We start from the raw sequence: 17,838 nt of genomic DNA on the forward strand, positions 1-17,838 counted from the left end.
AGAAGTTGTCTAATAAAAATAGTCACCTTCATATAAAGTGCCCATCATCCCTACGTAAACGTACATCATCTGATATGATTAAAACCCATTAGCCTTCAAATTTGCAACAGTTTAGAGCTGAAAAACACTTATGATTTGGCTAAAATGCTACTAATTTGGAACATGGTGTACAGGGTGAAGCTAATTTGCTTGCATTAAAGTGCTGGATTTTTGATTTTAACGAGCAGCAGCTGAAGCCAAGCAATACTTCTGCATGTAGGTCTCGGTTTTCTTGCAGTGGCATGCCTGAAAATTGTTGTCAAATCCCAGTAATTTTCAGCAGGGTTGGTGTGCTGACGAAAACAATGCTGCCTTAACGCGGAAAATTGTAGTTGCTTGCAAGCAGACGGGAACATGGCAAATGAAGCTATTTTTTGCAAAACGTTTTATGGAAAGAAAAAAAAAATAAAAAAAGAATGCATCTATACTTCTGTAAAGTGAAAAGATGCGGATTTCTTTTCCAACCTGAATGTCTGCACCGGCAGGGGTTCCTTCTGGTTCTGCCCTCTCATCTGCAGAACCTCTTTGGAAGCCTTCCTCAGCCTCCTCTCCACTGCCTCCTCATGACGCTGCTCCTGCTTGCTCTGGTTGGCCTGTAGGGGGCGACACCACAGTCAACTTGCTGCTGCGGGCCAAGCAAAGCCCCCGAATGAAACTTTTCTGTATCAGACCCCACAGAGGTGAGAAGCAGTCCGTATAAGCATTATATCACTCACTCTCTCAAAATAAAATCTCTTCAACGGCGCTGGTGTGACGTACTCAGCAGTTATGAAAGCGCACATGCGCAGAAAGCGTTTATGCAAGAATGCGCGGCCTGTTAAACACAATGGCGGACCGCGTTGTGCTGTGCGACAAAATGTAGCACACTTCCTGATGAGGAAATAAATGTTGCATGGACATTTTGTTCATGGGATACGGGTTTCTGTTTACAATGCGATGCTAGTTAGCGAGGTGGAAGCTAAAGCTAAAACCACAGCGCCGTCTTGTGGCCATGGAATTGAAACTACAGCTGACTCAAGGAGACTCGGCGGCACCGTCTAAACCTGGAACTCTCCCCCTTTTCAATGACCGAAAATAGCCGTCAGTTTTCAGGCAGCGGTCTCTAAACGTCGTCATGTCCGGTTTTACCTGTCTCTGGACCTCTCTGAGCAGGCAGTGGAAGCGCTCGTCCCTCAGGGCCCAGTTGGGCAGCTCGCTGACGTCGCTGGCCTGCGGCTCCTCCAGCCGCAGCTTTAGTTCCCTCAGGGCGCTCAGCTCCTCCATCAGCTGCCGCAGACGCGTCCTGCAGGCCTGGAGGTCCAGCTCCAGGTCCAGCGAGGTCCGCGTTGGCTGCTCAGCCAATGAGGAGCGGTACGACGGCTGCTGGCACACAAAAACACACGCCTTTAACGACACAGCGAACAGAGATGCTGGAAGGGTTTAATCGGATTTCATTTGACAGACCAATAAAAACCTTACGATTTTCTCTTCATAATAAATTACATACAACACATCCAACAAGTTTCCCTCTATGGCCAAAACTATTAATCGGCTTTATCAGGTTTAATCGATTATTGAAGCAATTGTCAACTAATTGAGTAATTAATTAATTCTTAACAGTAGGATACAGAGAAAAAAACAGATTGCTGAAAGAATAACACACAGAGCAGTAAGTAAGTCAAAAGTGTACAAAAATATACTTTTTGCATTCAAGATGGGGAAAAACAGCTTTATAGACATGCTCTACTAAATACAACTTAAGACATTTTAGATTTTGTTTTTCTGTTATGTAGAATTGGTTGAGTTCTGCATCTTGCAATGTCATTCGAATATTGTATAAAGGACACTTGCATGGCAAAAAGTACCAAATATTTTAATCCAAATAATCAGTTAATCATCAGAATAATTGACTGATTAATTGATAAGAAAATTGTTAGTTGCAGCTCTACTTTATGCATGTGTTCATTACTTTAGGCTAATTAGCGCAGGATCTGTTTTATTGTGTACAGATTCCTTTTCTACCCAAATCTGGCTACTTTGTACATTTTACTAGACCACTGAATGTTTAGTTTATTGATGAATTAAAAATAAAACATTTTACAGGTAAATTAATTAGTTGTTGGCAATACAAAATCAGTATGGACATTTATGGCTAGTGAGTAACTTCAACTGGGATCTTGGCTCAGGACAACAATGTGCTAGAAAGTAAACAAACTTCTGCATCACTTCAGAGTCTCTCAAAAAAAAAAAACAAAAAAAAACATTATCAGTTCTAATAAAATTTGAGATTATCCTGCATTTAGCTCCATATGTCCAGCCACCAGGAATTAATTTTTTTTTTTTTTAATATTAAAAAAATAAATAAATAAAAAAAACTCCATCCACTTAAAATCCACCTGACAGACACTAAAGTTTGGTTGTAAGGTAACAGCACCTGCTTGTATCGGAGTGTTCTTCTCTCCACTGTGTTTCTGACAAAAGGCAACTTCTTTGGTAAAGTGGAGCTGTCGCTGTCACTGCGATACAACTGAAAATAAATAAACGAATAAAAAATGCAAAAAGTTAAATCAGCGTTCAGAACCAGAAAATAAGATTCACACGCAGCTGTTGATCTGACGGCTTGCTGGACTCACCCTGCAGACATAGTGACTCCCAGACCTGACGCCAGGCGAGAAGGTCTGGGAGCGAACGAGGGTGCCGCCCCGCATGAAAGGCGACCCGTGACCCCAGCGACCCCCCCTCTCTTTGGGTCGGACCCAAACCGGCTCCGGGAACGGTGACTCCGTCATGGTGGCCTTCTCGACCTGGAAACACGGAGCTGCTGAATTCTCATTTTCACACAGGAAAAAACAAAAACAAAAAAAAGCTTAACCCCCCCCCTCAAAACAAACCAAAAAAAAACAAAAAAAAAACCCTGCAGCTTTTACCTTTGCTGCAAAGTGTCTGCTGGGAGTCTGATCGCTGGGCCCCCCAGTGGAGAGGCAGACGACCTCGGTGCACAAACTCTCTGAGTAAAGAGTTAAAACTGCTGCGCTGGTGCTGCAGCCGCTGTCCACAGACGCTGCCTGCTGGCCCCTGGAAAACACACACAACTCGTCATGAAAACAAATATATATCCTGATATCCCAGATTAAATCCTGGACACATTTCTTTCTGATGAAAGAACCATTTTCTCAAGGAGAATTCAAGCAGTTCATATTTAAAGATGTGATTAAAACTCAAAATGTAGGCCAGTCATGGTGATCCATTTTACTGGACCATAAATTGTCCCAGAATTTATTACGATAAATGATAATGTTGGTTTATGTAATACAGTGGTAACGGCATAATGATGCAACAAAAGAATCTCAAAGATCAATGAACTTCAAATTCTAATGAACTGGAATTGAAAGATTTTAATTGTCCAGAATGAATACAGGAATAATAAGTTAAATGAATTATGAGATATTTTTGCTAATCTGAAGACGACGGTTGGGGCAACTTCACTCAGGTCCTCATTCAGACTAGAGTCTGAATGTTTTTTGTTTTTTTTATTCTAAAAGAACAAAAACAAAACAAAAGCCCCACACACTGGAAGCAGAAGGAATTTATGCCGTCACCTCTCAGACGCCGCCTCTCCACGCACGTCCTTCTCCAACCGCAGCATCTCTGACCCCTGCTCCTCTGGACGGGTGGAGGTGGAGGAGCGTGGCAGCAGGTAGCCAGCAGAGTCCTGTGACATGAGAGCAAACACCATCGTCACACTAAAACTCTTTCCTCATGTCAGTGATTCTTTTTTTAAAAATTGACGGCGAGTTGCGAGGACACAGTATCGGGGCCCGGTTGATGATCTTAATATTAGCGCAATAAAGATGCAATTTCACCAGAAGGACGTCCTAAAATTAGGAGGAAAACTTTGAGAAGAAAATAGAAGAAGCGCCGTAACAGACTCAGTCATTTGATCGACTGGTTTGGGTCAGAATGCACAGATAAAACCTGTTAATGACAGCTGTGTGTTCATTAGATGTATTTTTTAAAATTAAATAATATAAATAATAGTACTGCTGTATTCTTGCAATATCAGGACTTTGTTATAAATAAAAATAGGAAAAAAAGCCAGTTTTTTGCACAAACAGGACAGACTGTGATGGACTGAACTCGCGCTCACAGCACCCCCTGCAGGTGGTGAGTCGTATTACACAGCAGAGCTTGTTGCCATCGGTGTAAAAGTACTGAAGTCACTCAATTGTTTTCACATTACAACCAAGAACTTCAGTACATTTCTTTGGGGCCTGGAAGCAATTAACAAAGTAGTGTGTAATCATGAGGTGGATGAAAAGGTCACACAGTTTTAACAACTTAACCCCCTTTTTTTTTTTAGTTAAAATCAGAGAAGTGAGGTGTGTGTATTCAGTACATTTAGTAAATATCACTCAGGTCTTTTACAGCCTCATATTTATCTCCATTCATCTCCCACCACCACAGTGGGAAAAGTGTTAAATTTAAATCTCCATGTTAAAATCAGGCTTCATGTGAGCAGAACTAATTTTGAGTGATTTGGACTTGAGATTTTATCATAATATTTTTTGTGATGATAATAAAAATGATAAGTTATTTATTGTTTTTTTTGTTTAACCTTATGACTGTTAACAGTAATTCTAGCTCCAAAGAAACAAATATTGTTTTAGAAACGGTTTTCTTCAGGATGCAGCTTACATAAATGTGTGATTTACATCACTAAACTGCACACAACGACTGCATTTTATCAGGTTTTACATGATTAAATCCAGTTTAATCATGTAAAACCTGATTAAACTGTCAAGTGAAATTTATGAGGTGATAAAGCAAAATTCTTACCACAGCAACACGTTTTCCACCATAAAAACGATAAAATGCCAAAACTTAATCAGAACAAATTCAGAGGTTGTAAAACTCTAAGGGGACTTCCTGTTCACGCCTTCAAACATTAACTTTCTTTTCTTCCATGCATACTAAAACGAAACTACACCTGCATAGATAATCTTTATAGATTCTAAGTCTTGAAAATCCTGCCTAACTTTTGTGCCGCCTCTCAAAAACGCACAGCTTTGTTTTGACTCGATGTGTTGAAATGCGTGGCCTCGACGCAGAAAAGGCAAAAGGGGGTGCGAGTGGTTTCGCGAGTCGCTGTTCCTCCAGTTTACCGTGGCTCTGGGCCGCGCCTCGTCCTCCTGGCTTTCGTGGGTCCGGCGGCTGTAGAGGGTCTTCTGCGAGTCGGCCAGCATCTGGACTCGCAGCCAGTGGTAAACCATGTCGGCGCTTCCCTCGCAGTCCGCCAGGCTCAGCTTGGCCGTGCCCTGCGGGGAACAACGGAGCGAGGCGGTTCAGGAGGGGAGCCTGAGGAGGCGTGCGGCTTCAGCGGCGACGGCTTCCCGTCAGACCCACCAGGAGCTCCTCCTGAGTGTGAGGGCCCAGCGAGCAGACCGACAGCTGCAGGGCGGACACCGCCAGGGCGTTGGCCAGGACGGGGATGCGGAAGCCTTCGTTGAAAGCCATCAGGCTCTGCGGCTCCAACGTTTTGCAACAGTAGAACGCGCAGGCCCTGCTGGTGTCCAGGGGAGTCAAGTGGACCTTCACATACCTTCAGGCAAACACAGCAAAAAGGAAGAACAGGTGATGCTTCACGCATCTGGATCACACAGATCTAAACAGGGCTGATGCTGAGCATGTGAAGAAGAAAAGATTCACAGTAGTTTGATGTTTAATTTTAGAGTAAGGTTGACAGACTGGATTTTTTTCTTCCCTCATCTCCATGGTTTCTGAAGAAAATCTGAAAAGCTTCTTTTCTTGGTTTTTGTTGGCAAGAAACATTTAATATGCTTTACCACCACCTACTGGTGGTGAGTGTGGCTCAAAACGTCCATTTTATTTTTATACATGTAGTATCAAAGATCATATTTAAGTAAGATGAATACTTTTACTTTCTGAATTTCCCTGTAGCATATTTATAAAATTTAATTTTTCATTTTGTATGCGACAGAAAAGTTCCCATGGGAAAAATAAAAAATTAACGTAATTAGGGATAAATTACTTAAAAAAAAAATTATTATTATTATTCAAGGTGTTATTTTAGACGTACAAATGTAAAACGTTTTAAGAATGAACGGACATTAATTAGTGGAGAACCACAGCTGGGGTGGCAGATTCTGACAACAGAAAACTGTTCATGAAAAATTAAATATCTTTAGATAGTAATTCTTTGAACTGGACTCTATTTGAAAGGGAGTGAACAGAAATATGCACAGCACTACTTATGCTAGTAAAGGAAACTGAAAAAGTAATTATGCACTACTGTGTGTTGGTCTGTCAAACAAAGTTGGTGGTTGCACCATAAATATGTGAAACAGATAAAAGGATGTGAATATTTTTGTATGTGTTGCAGTTTAAAGCTAACAATTGTGAGAAGAAACAATGAAAATCCAAAAAATATGCTTGATAACTACATGTGCACCGATTGGCAGATTATCAGAGGAGAAAAAAATAAAACAACTAATGTTTTATAGTCATGCTTTATCATTTCAATAACAAAACCAGTTGTATAGTCACAGACTTGAACTCTATTCTGCATTTACAAAGAAAAATTGCTACAGCTAAAAAAAATACTCACACTTTACAGCTTTCTCTCACATTTGAACAGTTCAGATTCTTCAGCTGCAGCACATGCAGCAGCAGAGACTGAGATGCGGATTCCCACCTGTAAAAGCACAAACAGAAAACATCAGGTCATGCAGGAAACTGATCCCAGGCCGACTGCCATCTACAAAACACTCTTCCATCAGAACAGACTTACTGCAGGCCTAGTTGGACCTGGGTGGGCTCGCTTGCAGGGGACGCCTCTTTGGCGTATGAAAGCTCATCATACTCCTCTGGCCTGTGGAACCAAAAGACAACAAATCTGCAGGTTTCGGCAAGAAATTTAAGTATTTTCAAGACCCTTTTAATGCCTCCTTGAAGGAAATTTAAGACATAAAAATCTGTCGATGTAGTGTGAGATTCTGCAGTGTTGCGATCAAACGCAGCAAAAACATGCACGACAGTGCATGTTTTTGCTGGGCTCGGTTGAGTTTTGTGTTTCACACACTGCGTGTGCGTCTCTATAGCCTTCACCCCCATAATGTGGAGCTTAAAGATTTGCTTTAGCACAAAAGGTAGCAGGTTTGCCAACAGAAGTCAGTCAACTGTGAAAAACAAACTCCAGCCAACTGGAGCAAAAACCGATCCTTAGTCTAGATGCAAACATGCAAGCTAGCTAGCAAGGGTAGATTAGCATCCTCTTCTGTCTGATAGAAAAGTTCTGAGCGAAAAAAACGACATACGGGATTAAATAGTTCTGCCACAACAAAATTTAAGACCTGTGATTCAACTTACATCTGTTATGAATCAAAGACACTTGTAGAAATTAATTTTGGAGCCATGAATTAAGTTTTCTTTCCATGCTGAAACAAGTTGCAGAAATCACTTCAGGACATGCAGTAGTTGAATACATTTTTAACTAAAGTGATTCCTGTGGTGATTAACTGTTCAACAACAACATATAGTTCCTGTTCCGTTTTTGTGTTATGAGGGAGGGCGCTCCTCACCTTTTACCCCACGCCTCGAACACACCGCTGTCCGTGGCCAGAGCGTCCTCAGAAACCCCCGCTGAGACTCGCCTGGCTCTCCTGCCACTCCGGTTGGCGCTGTTGCCCCGCAGCGTCACCCCTAGCAACAGAGGAGTAGAAAATGTGGATATGCTACGGCTGAAGCGATTAGAGATGTAATCGTCAGGTAATTTAGTACTCAATTAATTGTTAACTGGAATATACAGACTGAAAAAACAGGGGGTGCGGGGGAGGCAATCTGTTGAAACAGTCAGCAGGTTAGCACTACGCTGTAGAGATGCCAAGTCAAGCAGGAAAAGCTGAGCTTCTCGCATTGATCAATCGTTCACTAATGGAATATTCTCTTGTTGCAATTCAGGAAGTGAAGTGTTTATTTCACAGATGAGTTTCTATAGTTTATAGGAGGGGGCTTTGCTCTGCCTACCTGTGGAGGTGAAGGCCGTCTGAGCCCCGCTGTCTCTCTGGCTCTTTGTGTCCAGCTGGTGCAGCGCGGCGGGGCTCGCCATGTCCTCGGCGCCCATCAGGATGCCGTGCGACACTGTTTGCGGCCGCAGCCCGCGCCCCGCCTGCTCCATGTACTCCTCTGTCATCTGGGCGAGGGGGTAGTCCTGCGGCGCCAAGTGGTACGGGGTGTCCATGGGCGAGCTGGGCGGAGACAGGGACGAGAGCGAGGAGCGGGAGGAGAGGGAGGCCAGGGACTGCGGGGTGTCGTGCGAGCGCTTGCTCTTGTGCTGCGTCAGGTGCTCGGGGTTGAAGACCGAGCATTCTCTGGCCGCGCTCTCCAGAGGCAGCAGGTAACGGAGGTGGGGTTCGAGAGGCTCCGCCGCTCCTTCGTGGCGCTCGTACTGCGGCACGCCGTAGATGTCAGTGAAGCTGATGGAGCTGAGGGAGCCGCGGCTGGACGTCAAGGAGCCCCGGCTGGAGGCCAGAGAGCCGCGACTGCTACTGGAGGAGACCGTCAGAGAACTGGCAGACAGGCTGGGGACAGACCAGAGACAGCTCTGAAGACACTGTCCAGAGGCATTTTTATTTCTATATCCTCAGTACACCAACTGTAAAAACAGCTTAATCAAGTAACAACTGTAATCAAGTATGGATGTCCAATACAACATGAGTTAGAAAAGCTTTCAAATGAGGCAGCATTATGAGAGTCCAGTCACATAGCGCTATTTTATAGCACAATCTATGCTACACTAGTTATAAAAATGCTGTACATATCAAATATGGCTTAATAAATTTGACTTGATAATTGAATTTGGGCCTCTGTCTCTTTAAGAAACTCTTACTTTTTATGAAACTCCGCCTTCATGAAGTCATCACAACATGGCTCCTCTCTTAACCCTTTAACATCGTTTTTACCAGCGTTTCACTAAGAAGTGGCTCCTATAATGAGCTCGGCAGATGCTCAGTTCCACCAGAGTGTTCGCTAATTGCTGCTGGCTAGTCTGAAGGAGCTGAGCGGGGGAATCCCAAGGGAGAGGTGTAGGGATGCCTGAAACCTCTGAGGAGGACCTTTGCCCTCGAAGGCGGGGCTAGGTCCACTCAAGTGTTTTCCCAATAGTTGCCATGGAGATTAAGGGATTTCTAAAACATGCAATATGAATCAAAGCAACATTCCAGGTGTGTTTTTGATGAGAACATTATAATGCGATCTAAAGCTAAAAAAGTGGATTTAACATGCTACTGCCCCTTTAAGAAGGACCTCCTGCAAAGTGACATAATCAGAGGTATTTTTGAGTGGAAGCTTTTTTGTTGAAATCATGACTTTGAACACAAACAGCGACCATGAAGCTAAGTTGTTTAGGTGGCTAAACGGCTGCGTAGCTCATGTGAGGCTAACTGCTTTAGCAGGAAAGAAGCAGTGTGCGGCTCACCTCTTCAGCTGGGAATGAAGGTAGGTGGTGATGCGTGTGGCCTCCTGCAGCTGCCTGAGCAGGTCGTTCCTCTTCTCCTGCTGCAGCAACCTGTTGGCAGGAGAAACCAAAGCGCAACAAGTGAAATGAGAACCTCAGCCGACTCAGTTGCGCAATCAACTCTGTTGCACAAACGGCCTCGAGGGATTTGTGTTCCTTTTCCTGACATCTCACCTCTGATTGGCTCCCTGGCTCTGGGAGTTGTGGGCTTTCTGCACCTCCTCCTCCAGCCTGGAGCGCTCCGCCTCCAGCTGCTTCTGCTTCTCCGCTGCATGTGGCTCCTTGCTGACCAGGATGAGCTCCTGCAGGAGGGCCTCCTTCTCGCGCAGGAGCTGCAGGAAGTCCCTGTCGCGGTCCGCTTCGGCACGGCCCGACCAGCTCTCGCTGTCGAGCTGCGCGAGTTGGTGCTGGATGCTCTGCACCCTGACAGGACAGCAAGGCAGTCAGCTCAGTTCTCTCATTTGCTCCTCATACTTGGGACTTTCATGGTCAGGAGAGAACAAGTACGTTTACTTTTTTCAGTCATGTTGGAAGGGAAAATAAAGTTCACAGGCTGAGGTCCAGGAGGAGACCAGAAAACCCCCCCAAACATTTATGTAAATATTGGATATGTTAACAAGCTTCAGTTTTGTGCAGGTATTCCATGTACTTAAATCAGACGGTCGTGTTGCCACAACTTTAGTGTACATTATCTCATCCAAGACATGGATAAAACTGACAGGCCAGTGTATTCACAGAAGTTTTCCATCTAATCTGAAAGAGCTACAGTTATTTTGCACAAAAGAAAAAAGAAAGCAGGCAAAATGTGTAAAGCTGAACCTTGAGACTGCAGTTTAATTTAGCTATTCGCTCAGGGAAGCTCAATACAAGTCCAAGTCTTTTGTTTCAAAAACTTCTACAATCTGTGTTGGTGCAGAAAAATCAAAAGCAGGTAGACTTCCAGAAACTAAATTTAGTATATTATATTTTAAGTTTTCCACACCGCAAAATATAATGGATATAAAAAATAAAAAAAAACAGTTTCTTATCTTTTCTGTGTATAAACTATCAATTTAAATCCCTCTATCTTCTGTCCAGATTTGTATGACTGATTAATTTTTTTTTTTTCCCCACCAGGGGCTTTTTTTGTGAGCTCTAGTGTCCCTTAAACAACAGTAGGCTGACAGGAAAGGGGGAAGGAGGGGGAAGAAGACATGCGGCAAATGTCGTCGGGTCCGGGAATCGAACCCGCGACGGCCGTGTCGAGGACTGAAGGCCTCCAAACGTGGGGCGCGCTACCCTCTACGCCACCGGAGCACGCCCCGACTGATTAATATTTTGTATGAATGACCGTTTTAATATTATAACCGAGCAACTTTGAGTGTTTATTTTGGTATATTTTTTCCTGTTCTGCTCCTTACAATATATCATAAAGAGAACAAGCTAATATTAGCTGGTTACTTAGTGGGGTTAGAATAATAAAGTTGTCTTCTTTATAGTCATGACTAAAAAGTTATTTTTCACTAACCTTTAGGAGGTAATCATAAACATAGCTTTCGATAATGCTAAAGCGCTACACAGGTATTTAGCAGAACCTAAAAGTTAGGAAAAGCACCAAGCATAATATTAACTCAGTTATTAGCTAAATGTTTTTCAACAGTGGGCACACTTCTGCTGATTCTCTACTAGCAGAGCAAATTGTTTGTTTAGCGCTTTTGCCAACTTAACTATTTCAAAACAATAATATGAAACACAGAGAACAAGATCTAAATATACTGTAAATACAATATCTAAGGGAATATTAAAACATAACTTATAATGTCAACATTAAATTCATGTTGTCTTTCAAGGCCAGATATAATTTGAACTGAATGTAGCACCTTAGCATTAGCTAAATACCATATTGGTGTAGCGCTAAAAGGTTAGAAAAATTACCTTTTTAGTTAGTTGAGCCCACCACTAATTTTCAATTTGTTTACTTTTTAAAATAGTAGGAAACATTTTTTAGGTAGCAGGTTTTAGTAAAAGTAACTCTTCCTTTATCTAAATGAATCCAGACATGGAAAATGGTAAAAACACACCATACTTTTAACAGTAGCAACAGAAATCTTTTAACTGATCAACTTAGAAATAAATATTTAATAACAAAAGTTGTTTCTAAATAGCCACCAGTAAGCCTCTACACAGAGCAATATTAATTCTGCAGGCAGAGCACAACATGCGTTAACTCTGAACAAATATTTATGGCAACAACAGGAAGTCAACAGCGCTCGGTCTCCATGCTGCAGCCAGCTGCCTCAGCCTGTGCTCCTGCAGGTGGAAACCGACTGGGCGGTTCACTCTGACATGAAACAATCTCAGGAATCGCTCTGTCAGCTGATAAAATAATCGCTTTATACGAGCTGGATTTCAGAAGAAGTGACTCGGCATGAAAGTTTTCCTTCTTTGCTGCTCTGACTCTGATGTCAGACAAACAGCAGCAGATTGGTGCTGCCGTTTGTGGATCCCCACAGCAACATGAGTCTCATAAAAACGATTACGATTGAGCCGGTGTAATGATACGGCCTTTTTGTGTCCCCAATTAGACGACACACGAGCCCTTTTTTTATTTTTGACACCACAGTGTCAAGCGCGGTCCAACTGTGTCATTTAAAAGCACAGTTTGTATTTTGGGCCACCTTGTGGAGGACCAGGCTGTGCACTGCGGCTGGGCGGTGGGCAGTCCTATTCTGGCTGAGCACACAAAGGCAGCACACAGTCTGCAGCAGCACGGCCAGAAAAGAATGTGACCACCCAGCTCTTTCTGCTGGCCAGACATCCCCCAGCGGCCGATGGACCCAAATACTATTCATAACTCATCCTCCCACCCTTCCAGGGGGCAGCATGCGGAGTTGGTGGTGGAGGGGCGGGGGGAGCGTTGCTGCAGGGGTTAGTGATTCGGTGCTGCATGCGTCTGTGCCACCACTGACTAAAACAACTGGGCAGACTTACTTCTTCTTGGCTTCTTCGTACTGCCAGTTGAGTTTGACTTTGTCCACCAAATGGGAAGAATCTTGGGAACCGTACTTTAGAAAAAAGGAGAACACAAAACATTAGCAAGGCCTGATGACTCAAATCAGCACTGAAACGATTAATCGGACTAACTGATGAATCGATTATTAAAATAAATGTCAACTAATTTAGTAACTGATTAATTGTTAACTGGAGCAAACATACTCAAAGGGCATTTGCTGAAAGACACTCAGAGCATTAGTTAAGCCAAAACACTACACACATACATGCATATATATAGTTTTTAGCTTCATCTGGTTCAAATTCTGTAAAAATCTCCCATTAAGTAGCCTTTGCTACCCAATTATTAATAGATTAATTGAAAAAAAAAACAAAAACGTCAAAGCATAAATGAGCGTACAATGAAGAAATGCTCTGTTGCATTTTAGACAATTAGAAAGTTTTAACTTTTTCTCACTTAAAACAGGATTTGAATTACTTGCATCTTTTGATATCTTTACAATTCTGTATAAATTAACCTAAATGGTTGACTAAAAAAAAAAATCTGGAGAATTCGCCCATTTTATTTTAGCTGACTGGCTGTTCAATTAATCAATAGAACAATCAATTAGTAAAATAATCAATAGCTGCAGCTCAGATAACACAATCCAAACCTACGTAGTTATTCACTAGAGACATTATGAGGTTAATACACGCCGGCGACCTCTGTATAAATCAGACATTAAGGTAGTTGTATGACCCCTGACCTCTCCCATGATCTCCGTCTGGCAGCCGGTTTCGCAGTACTGCTGCGGGTTGCTGGCGGTGCTGTCCGTCACCTCGCCGGCTGCGTCGCCGACAGACAGGCTCTGGAAGTGGACAGTCAGCTTAGCCAGGCTCTGAAAAACAGAAAGTAAATATTCAGATAAATCTTTACATTCAAAAGAAAGATATTTGAACAACCTCAGCCTGAAAGAAACCAATGACGCCCTTAAACAGCATCTATAGGATGTTTGTTTGACTTTCCTTGGATGTGTAAAAGTAGAAAAGTTTAAATCTTTAAAAGAAACATGAAGGTCAGACTAATAACTAAACACCAGAGCTTCTGGAATATTGTTCTCTGGACAGAAAAAATGTTTGGCATAAACCAAATGCTGACATCACACTACTTTTTCCTATGACATTTTTTTAATATACATTTTACTTATTTAATAAAAACAAGATTCTGGGTTTTTTTGCTTTTAATCTCCAATTAAAATCAGGTTGTTTTTTTTAAATCAGAGCTAAAAATGTCTGACGAGTGGAACAGAACAGTAGATGAAAACGGACACTAGAGGTCAGCATCAAATATGCAAACTGCAGCTGAGCGTGCCGTGGGTGGAGTGAGACGGAGGCAGTCACCTGGATGAGGTCCTGCCTCTCCTTCTCGCCTGAACTGATGGACTTCTTGATGCTGCGCAGCTCGTTGAAGATGGCCTGAGCTTCGTCCAGCTTGTAGTTCGTCTGACTGCAGGACATCTTCCTATCAATCCTGAACAAAACAAAACCGTCAAACATGTCCGCTTAGCCAACGAGTAGCTCTTAAGCTTTCCTTTGATTCACTTCCAGTATCTCCTTTAGGCTAGATTTGGTACTTTGTGACACTTTAATGATCAGAGTAATTTGAATGAGTAAATACAAAAAGTTATTTTCAAATGATTTTCCAAACCAACCTGGCCCTGTGTCAAAACAGCAATGCCCCCCACTACACCTGAACTCACATCTGGCTGCGTCACCCTTGGCAACAACAATTGCCATCAAGCATTTTGCAGTGACCAGCGTTTTTTTTATACCACTGGAGAAATCTGGCCCTCTCTCTGCAGAGTTGCTTTACCTCACATGTATTGCGGAGTTTTCAAGCATTGAAGCTGCAACATGCAACTTTTGGAAATGTTTTTCTTATACATTTGCTAAAACTGTCATTATGTTGTGGTAGGATAATAGAGAGAGAATCTGTGAAGCTCCTCTGCCTTCTCTGTGTGGTCCTACTGCCATCTGCAGAAATACACAATTAGGGCAGAAACAACCAGTCAGAGCCAGGGGAACGGTCTTTGCGCCGTCAATCACTCTTCTGTATATACAGCTAAATATGCTAATGGCAGAGAAATAACTTACTGCTCCAGGTACATTGTTAATGTGGTGTCATCAGTGGCCATGCTAACTAGCCTTAGCATTCACTACAGGCTCTGTTGTGGGGAACCAGCTGTTTACAAGAATGACCGACAGCACCTGGACCCTCCTCCTGGCTCTGATTGGTTGATTCTGCTCCAGCTATATATTTCTGCAGATAGCAGTAGGACCACTGGGAGAAGCCAGAGGAGCTCCATCTTTTCACAGATTATCTGCCTCATCTTACATATAGTGACAGCTTTAACAAATGCGTAAAAAAAAATAAATAATAATTCTAAAAATTACGTACTAAACCTTTGACAGCTTGTTTAAGGTCACAACATTTCAGTCTGGAAAGGCTGTGACCTTTTGTATTTATGAGGTCATGTTGTCAGGCTGGTTCTGTTTGAGACGTCTAGACTCTACAGGTCCTGTTCAGAAATGAATGATAAAGGTGAAATGCACCTAAAATATAGTTAATTACACACAATTAACTTGACCTAGTTATGTAAAAACAAATAATTGCATATCATTTTCCTTCCTGATGAATAAAATCATCATTTCAAACTGATTTGCGTTTCATTTCTTGAAACTTGAGGAATCTGTAAGGGAGTAAGAATTTCTGTAGGAGTTTTCATTCATCAATAGCGCAACAGTTTATTTTTAGGTTTTGGGCCGTTTCAGTCATGAGACACCGGACGAGAGATTCTGTTTTCAGATGTCCTTCGAGGCTTTCCCAGGTTTAGTAAGTGAAATATAATTTTTAGAGCCAGCTCATTCACAAGGCACCAACAGGAAATGGATAAGTCCAATCACACTGCATGTGTTCACACACTGCACGGTTTCCACATCACACTCATTATATTTAGAAAGTCTTTTTATGCAAGGGGCAGACAATGTAGAAATCAAGTGAACTTCGAAAATAAATCTGAAAAGTGTGGCATGCATTTTTCATATTAAGCCAGTATTCCCCCAAACATCTGAACTCAAATATGACAAAATTATCACACAAGATTCCAAATAAAGAGCTTTCTGATTGAGGATATGCTTCAACTATTTAAATAGTCATCAACTAATTTAGTAATCGATTAATCATTAACCAAATACTCAAAAAAAAAATTTAAACATAGGTGAACTAAAGACAAAGAAGTGATTAATCCAAATCTGTGTAAAGAATGTGTACATTTTGAATTCAAGATAAAAATATATTCTACCCAGAACTCTTATAGCTTTAGGTTCACCTACTTCAAATTGACCGATGAAATGCTATGAAAAGGATCAAATTATCTATTTGCACTTTTAAATGAATTTCTATTGCATAAAAAGACTTTAGTGGTTAAATGAAACATCTGCAGAATGTGCCATTTAAAAAAAAATAAATAAATCCATTTAACTGATTAATTGATTACTAAACTAATGGTTGGTTGCATAGGGGTGGGATTGGTATGGTTAGCTCTCCTTCAACAGCAGGTTCTGTCCATCCTGACCCAGAAACAGGCTCTGCTTTGTCTGTCCTCTTTAACCCTCTGGTGGAGCCTGTGAGGTTTAAACTTATGTCCCCAAAATGAAAAAAAAAACAAAAAAAACAAAACAACAACAAACAAACAAAACAAAAACCCAGAAAAATTTAAAAACTACCGCTCTGTTTGGTTTGGGGGGTTGGATGTACACCAGAAACTGTTTATCAGCTTATCTGATGTGGTGAACAATTTGCTTTATTGCTGATCACAGCTAAGATGAATCAGAAAAAACAAAAACACAACAACAGCCTGAAGGGTCACTCCTGCTCTGAACCTGAGCAATCCGCACAGAACAATGGGACACGCACAGACCAGCAAACAGTCACAAACACGCCCACGAGCACGTATACACATCACTACGCGTTTCTTTCTCTTTTTTTTGCAAGCTGTGTATTCTTCCCGGCTATTCTGGGAATCACTCGAGTTGCGTATTATCTAAGAGATAAGGAACTTCTTTGCCAGGACTCAGGAAGTGCAGAGGAATTTGCAGCCAGATATCTCTGTGTTTTTGAAAACCGCTTTAGAGGCCCCCCTCCCTCTCCGCGCCTCACCATCCCCTCCGTGGAACAACTTCCTCTCTCCAGGCTGAGCCTTGGCTCCCTGCACTCCACTGGTGCATCCTCTTCCTGAGGTGGAGTTGCCTTTTCCATCAAAAAAAGAAAGAAAAAAAAAAACTCCCTCCATTTGGTTTCTCTCAAAAGCTCTCTCTTCCCCTCTCTCTCAGCGAGGTGGAGCTTCTATTTCTAACATGAAATTTGGAATGGCTCAGAAATCTTCCCAGCACAGAGAGATGGTTTGTGTGCACGAGTGTGTCAGTCTAAAGTTTAAAGGGTGTTTTATATGTTAAAGGGCCACTTTAAACCTTAAAAAAAAATTAAATAACCATTTGGATAAGAAGAATAGGAGACAGAATCACAGAGACGAGGATGAAGCTGAACTTTTTGGACGAGACCAAACGGAGGGAATAAAAGAGGGAAGAGGCCGCTGGGTGGGGAGCAGCCGGGCCAAGAGTAGGAAAGAGAAGGTTGGCTGTGGGAGGAAGGGTGGACCAGGAACGAACACACACAGACACAGAAGGAGAGAAACACTCACTCCTGCAGGGTCTCCACTCCCATTGCCTTATACTGCAGCTCCTGCTTCACCTGGGCCAGCTCCTGCTTCAGTCTGGAGAGCTGCGGACACAAGCAAGCGCTGGGTTACCATGGTGAACAATGGGCTCCTCTCACTGCCACGGACAAAAACTGCCGAATCATGACTACTGGCACGGAGGAATGCTTGACTGTGTTTGTACAGAGGTGCACACACACACACCGAGACCTTCTCTCTTGAAGAGGTTTTGGACTGAAGCGTGGAAACCTTGACCCCGATCAGTGGCGGCCAACAAACCTGCCGTGGCTTTAAGAGTTTTGAAATTCAATCGGATTAATACAATTATTTAGCTCCGCTCAGCATTGCAAGAGAAACTCAAAATAAAAACTGAAATGGAACAAACCTAGAAGTGCGTTTCCAGTCAGGTTCTCACTAAAACCAGGAAGTGCGAGAACATCTATCCAGTCTTACAGTCCTTGCTCAGAGAACAGACAGTAAAACACATTTGTTGTAGTTTATGAATCACTGTACAGGTTAGCGCCAACATGCATTAAAGATCCT

At 42.4% G+C, this 17,838-nt stretch overlaps 1 protein-coding gene across 1 annotated transcript in view; it reads right to left on the reverse strand.

The window, feature by feature from the left end:
* wwc3 (WWC family member 3) overlaps window positions 1-17,838 on the reverse strand; it is a 38,980-nt gene that overhangs the window by 2,169 nt on the left and 18,973 nt on the right. Inside the window, exons 5-22 of the mRNA XM_044129736.1 lie at window positions 17,281-17,360; window positions 13,922-14,051; window positions 13,288-13,419; window positions 12,521-12,594; window positions 9,725-9,973; window positions 9,512-9,601; window positions 8,062-8,615; window positions 7,617-7,737; window positions 6,827-6,907; window positions 6,644-6,730; window positions 5,422-5,617; window positions 5,181-5,333; window positions 3,618-3,730; window positions 2,946-3,093; window positions 2,652-2,822; window positions 2,453-2,545; window positions 1,168-1,398; window positions 505-632 (exon numbers count right to left, since the gene is read on the reverse strand). Coding sequence (XP_043985671.1) covers window positions 505-632; window positions 1,168-1,398; window positions 2,453-2,545; window positions 2,652-2,822; window positions 2,946-3,093; window positions 3,618-3,730; window positions 5,181-5,333; window positions 5,422-5,617; window positions 6,644-6,730; window positions 6,827-6,907; window positions 7,617-7,737; window positions 8,062-8,615; window positions 9,512-9,601; window positions 9,725-9,973; window positions 12,521-12,594; window positions 13,288-13,419; window positions 13,922-14,051; window positions 17,281-17,360 — 2,831 coding nt within the window. The remainder of the gene's footprint in view (window positions 1-504; window positions 633-1,167; window positions 1,399-2,452; window positions 2,546-2,651; window positions 2,823-2,945; window positions 3,094-3,617; window positions 3,731-5,180; window positions 5,334-5,421; window positions 5,618-6,643; window positions 6,731-6,826; window positions 6,908-7,616; window positions 7,738-8,061; window positions 8,616-9,511; window positions 9,602-9,724; window positions 9,974-12,520; window positions 12,595-13,287; window positions 13,420-13,921; window positions 14,052-17,280; window positions 17,361-17,838) is intronic.

This window comes from Gambusia affinis, linkage group LG10 (assembly GCF_019740435.1).
Source record: "Gambusia affinis linkage group LG10, SWU_Gaff_1.0, whole genome shotgun sequence".
Taxonomy (NCBI): domain Eukaryota; kingdom Metazoa; phylum Chordata; class Actinopteri; order Cyprinodontiformes; family Poeciliidae; genus Gambusia; species Gambusia affinis.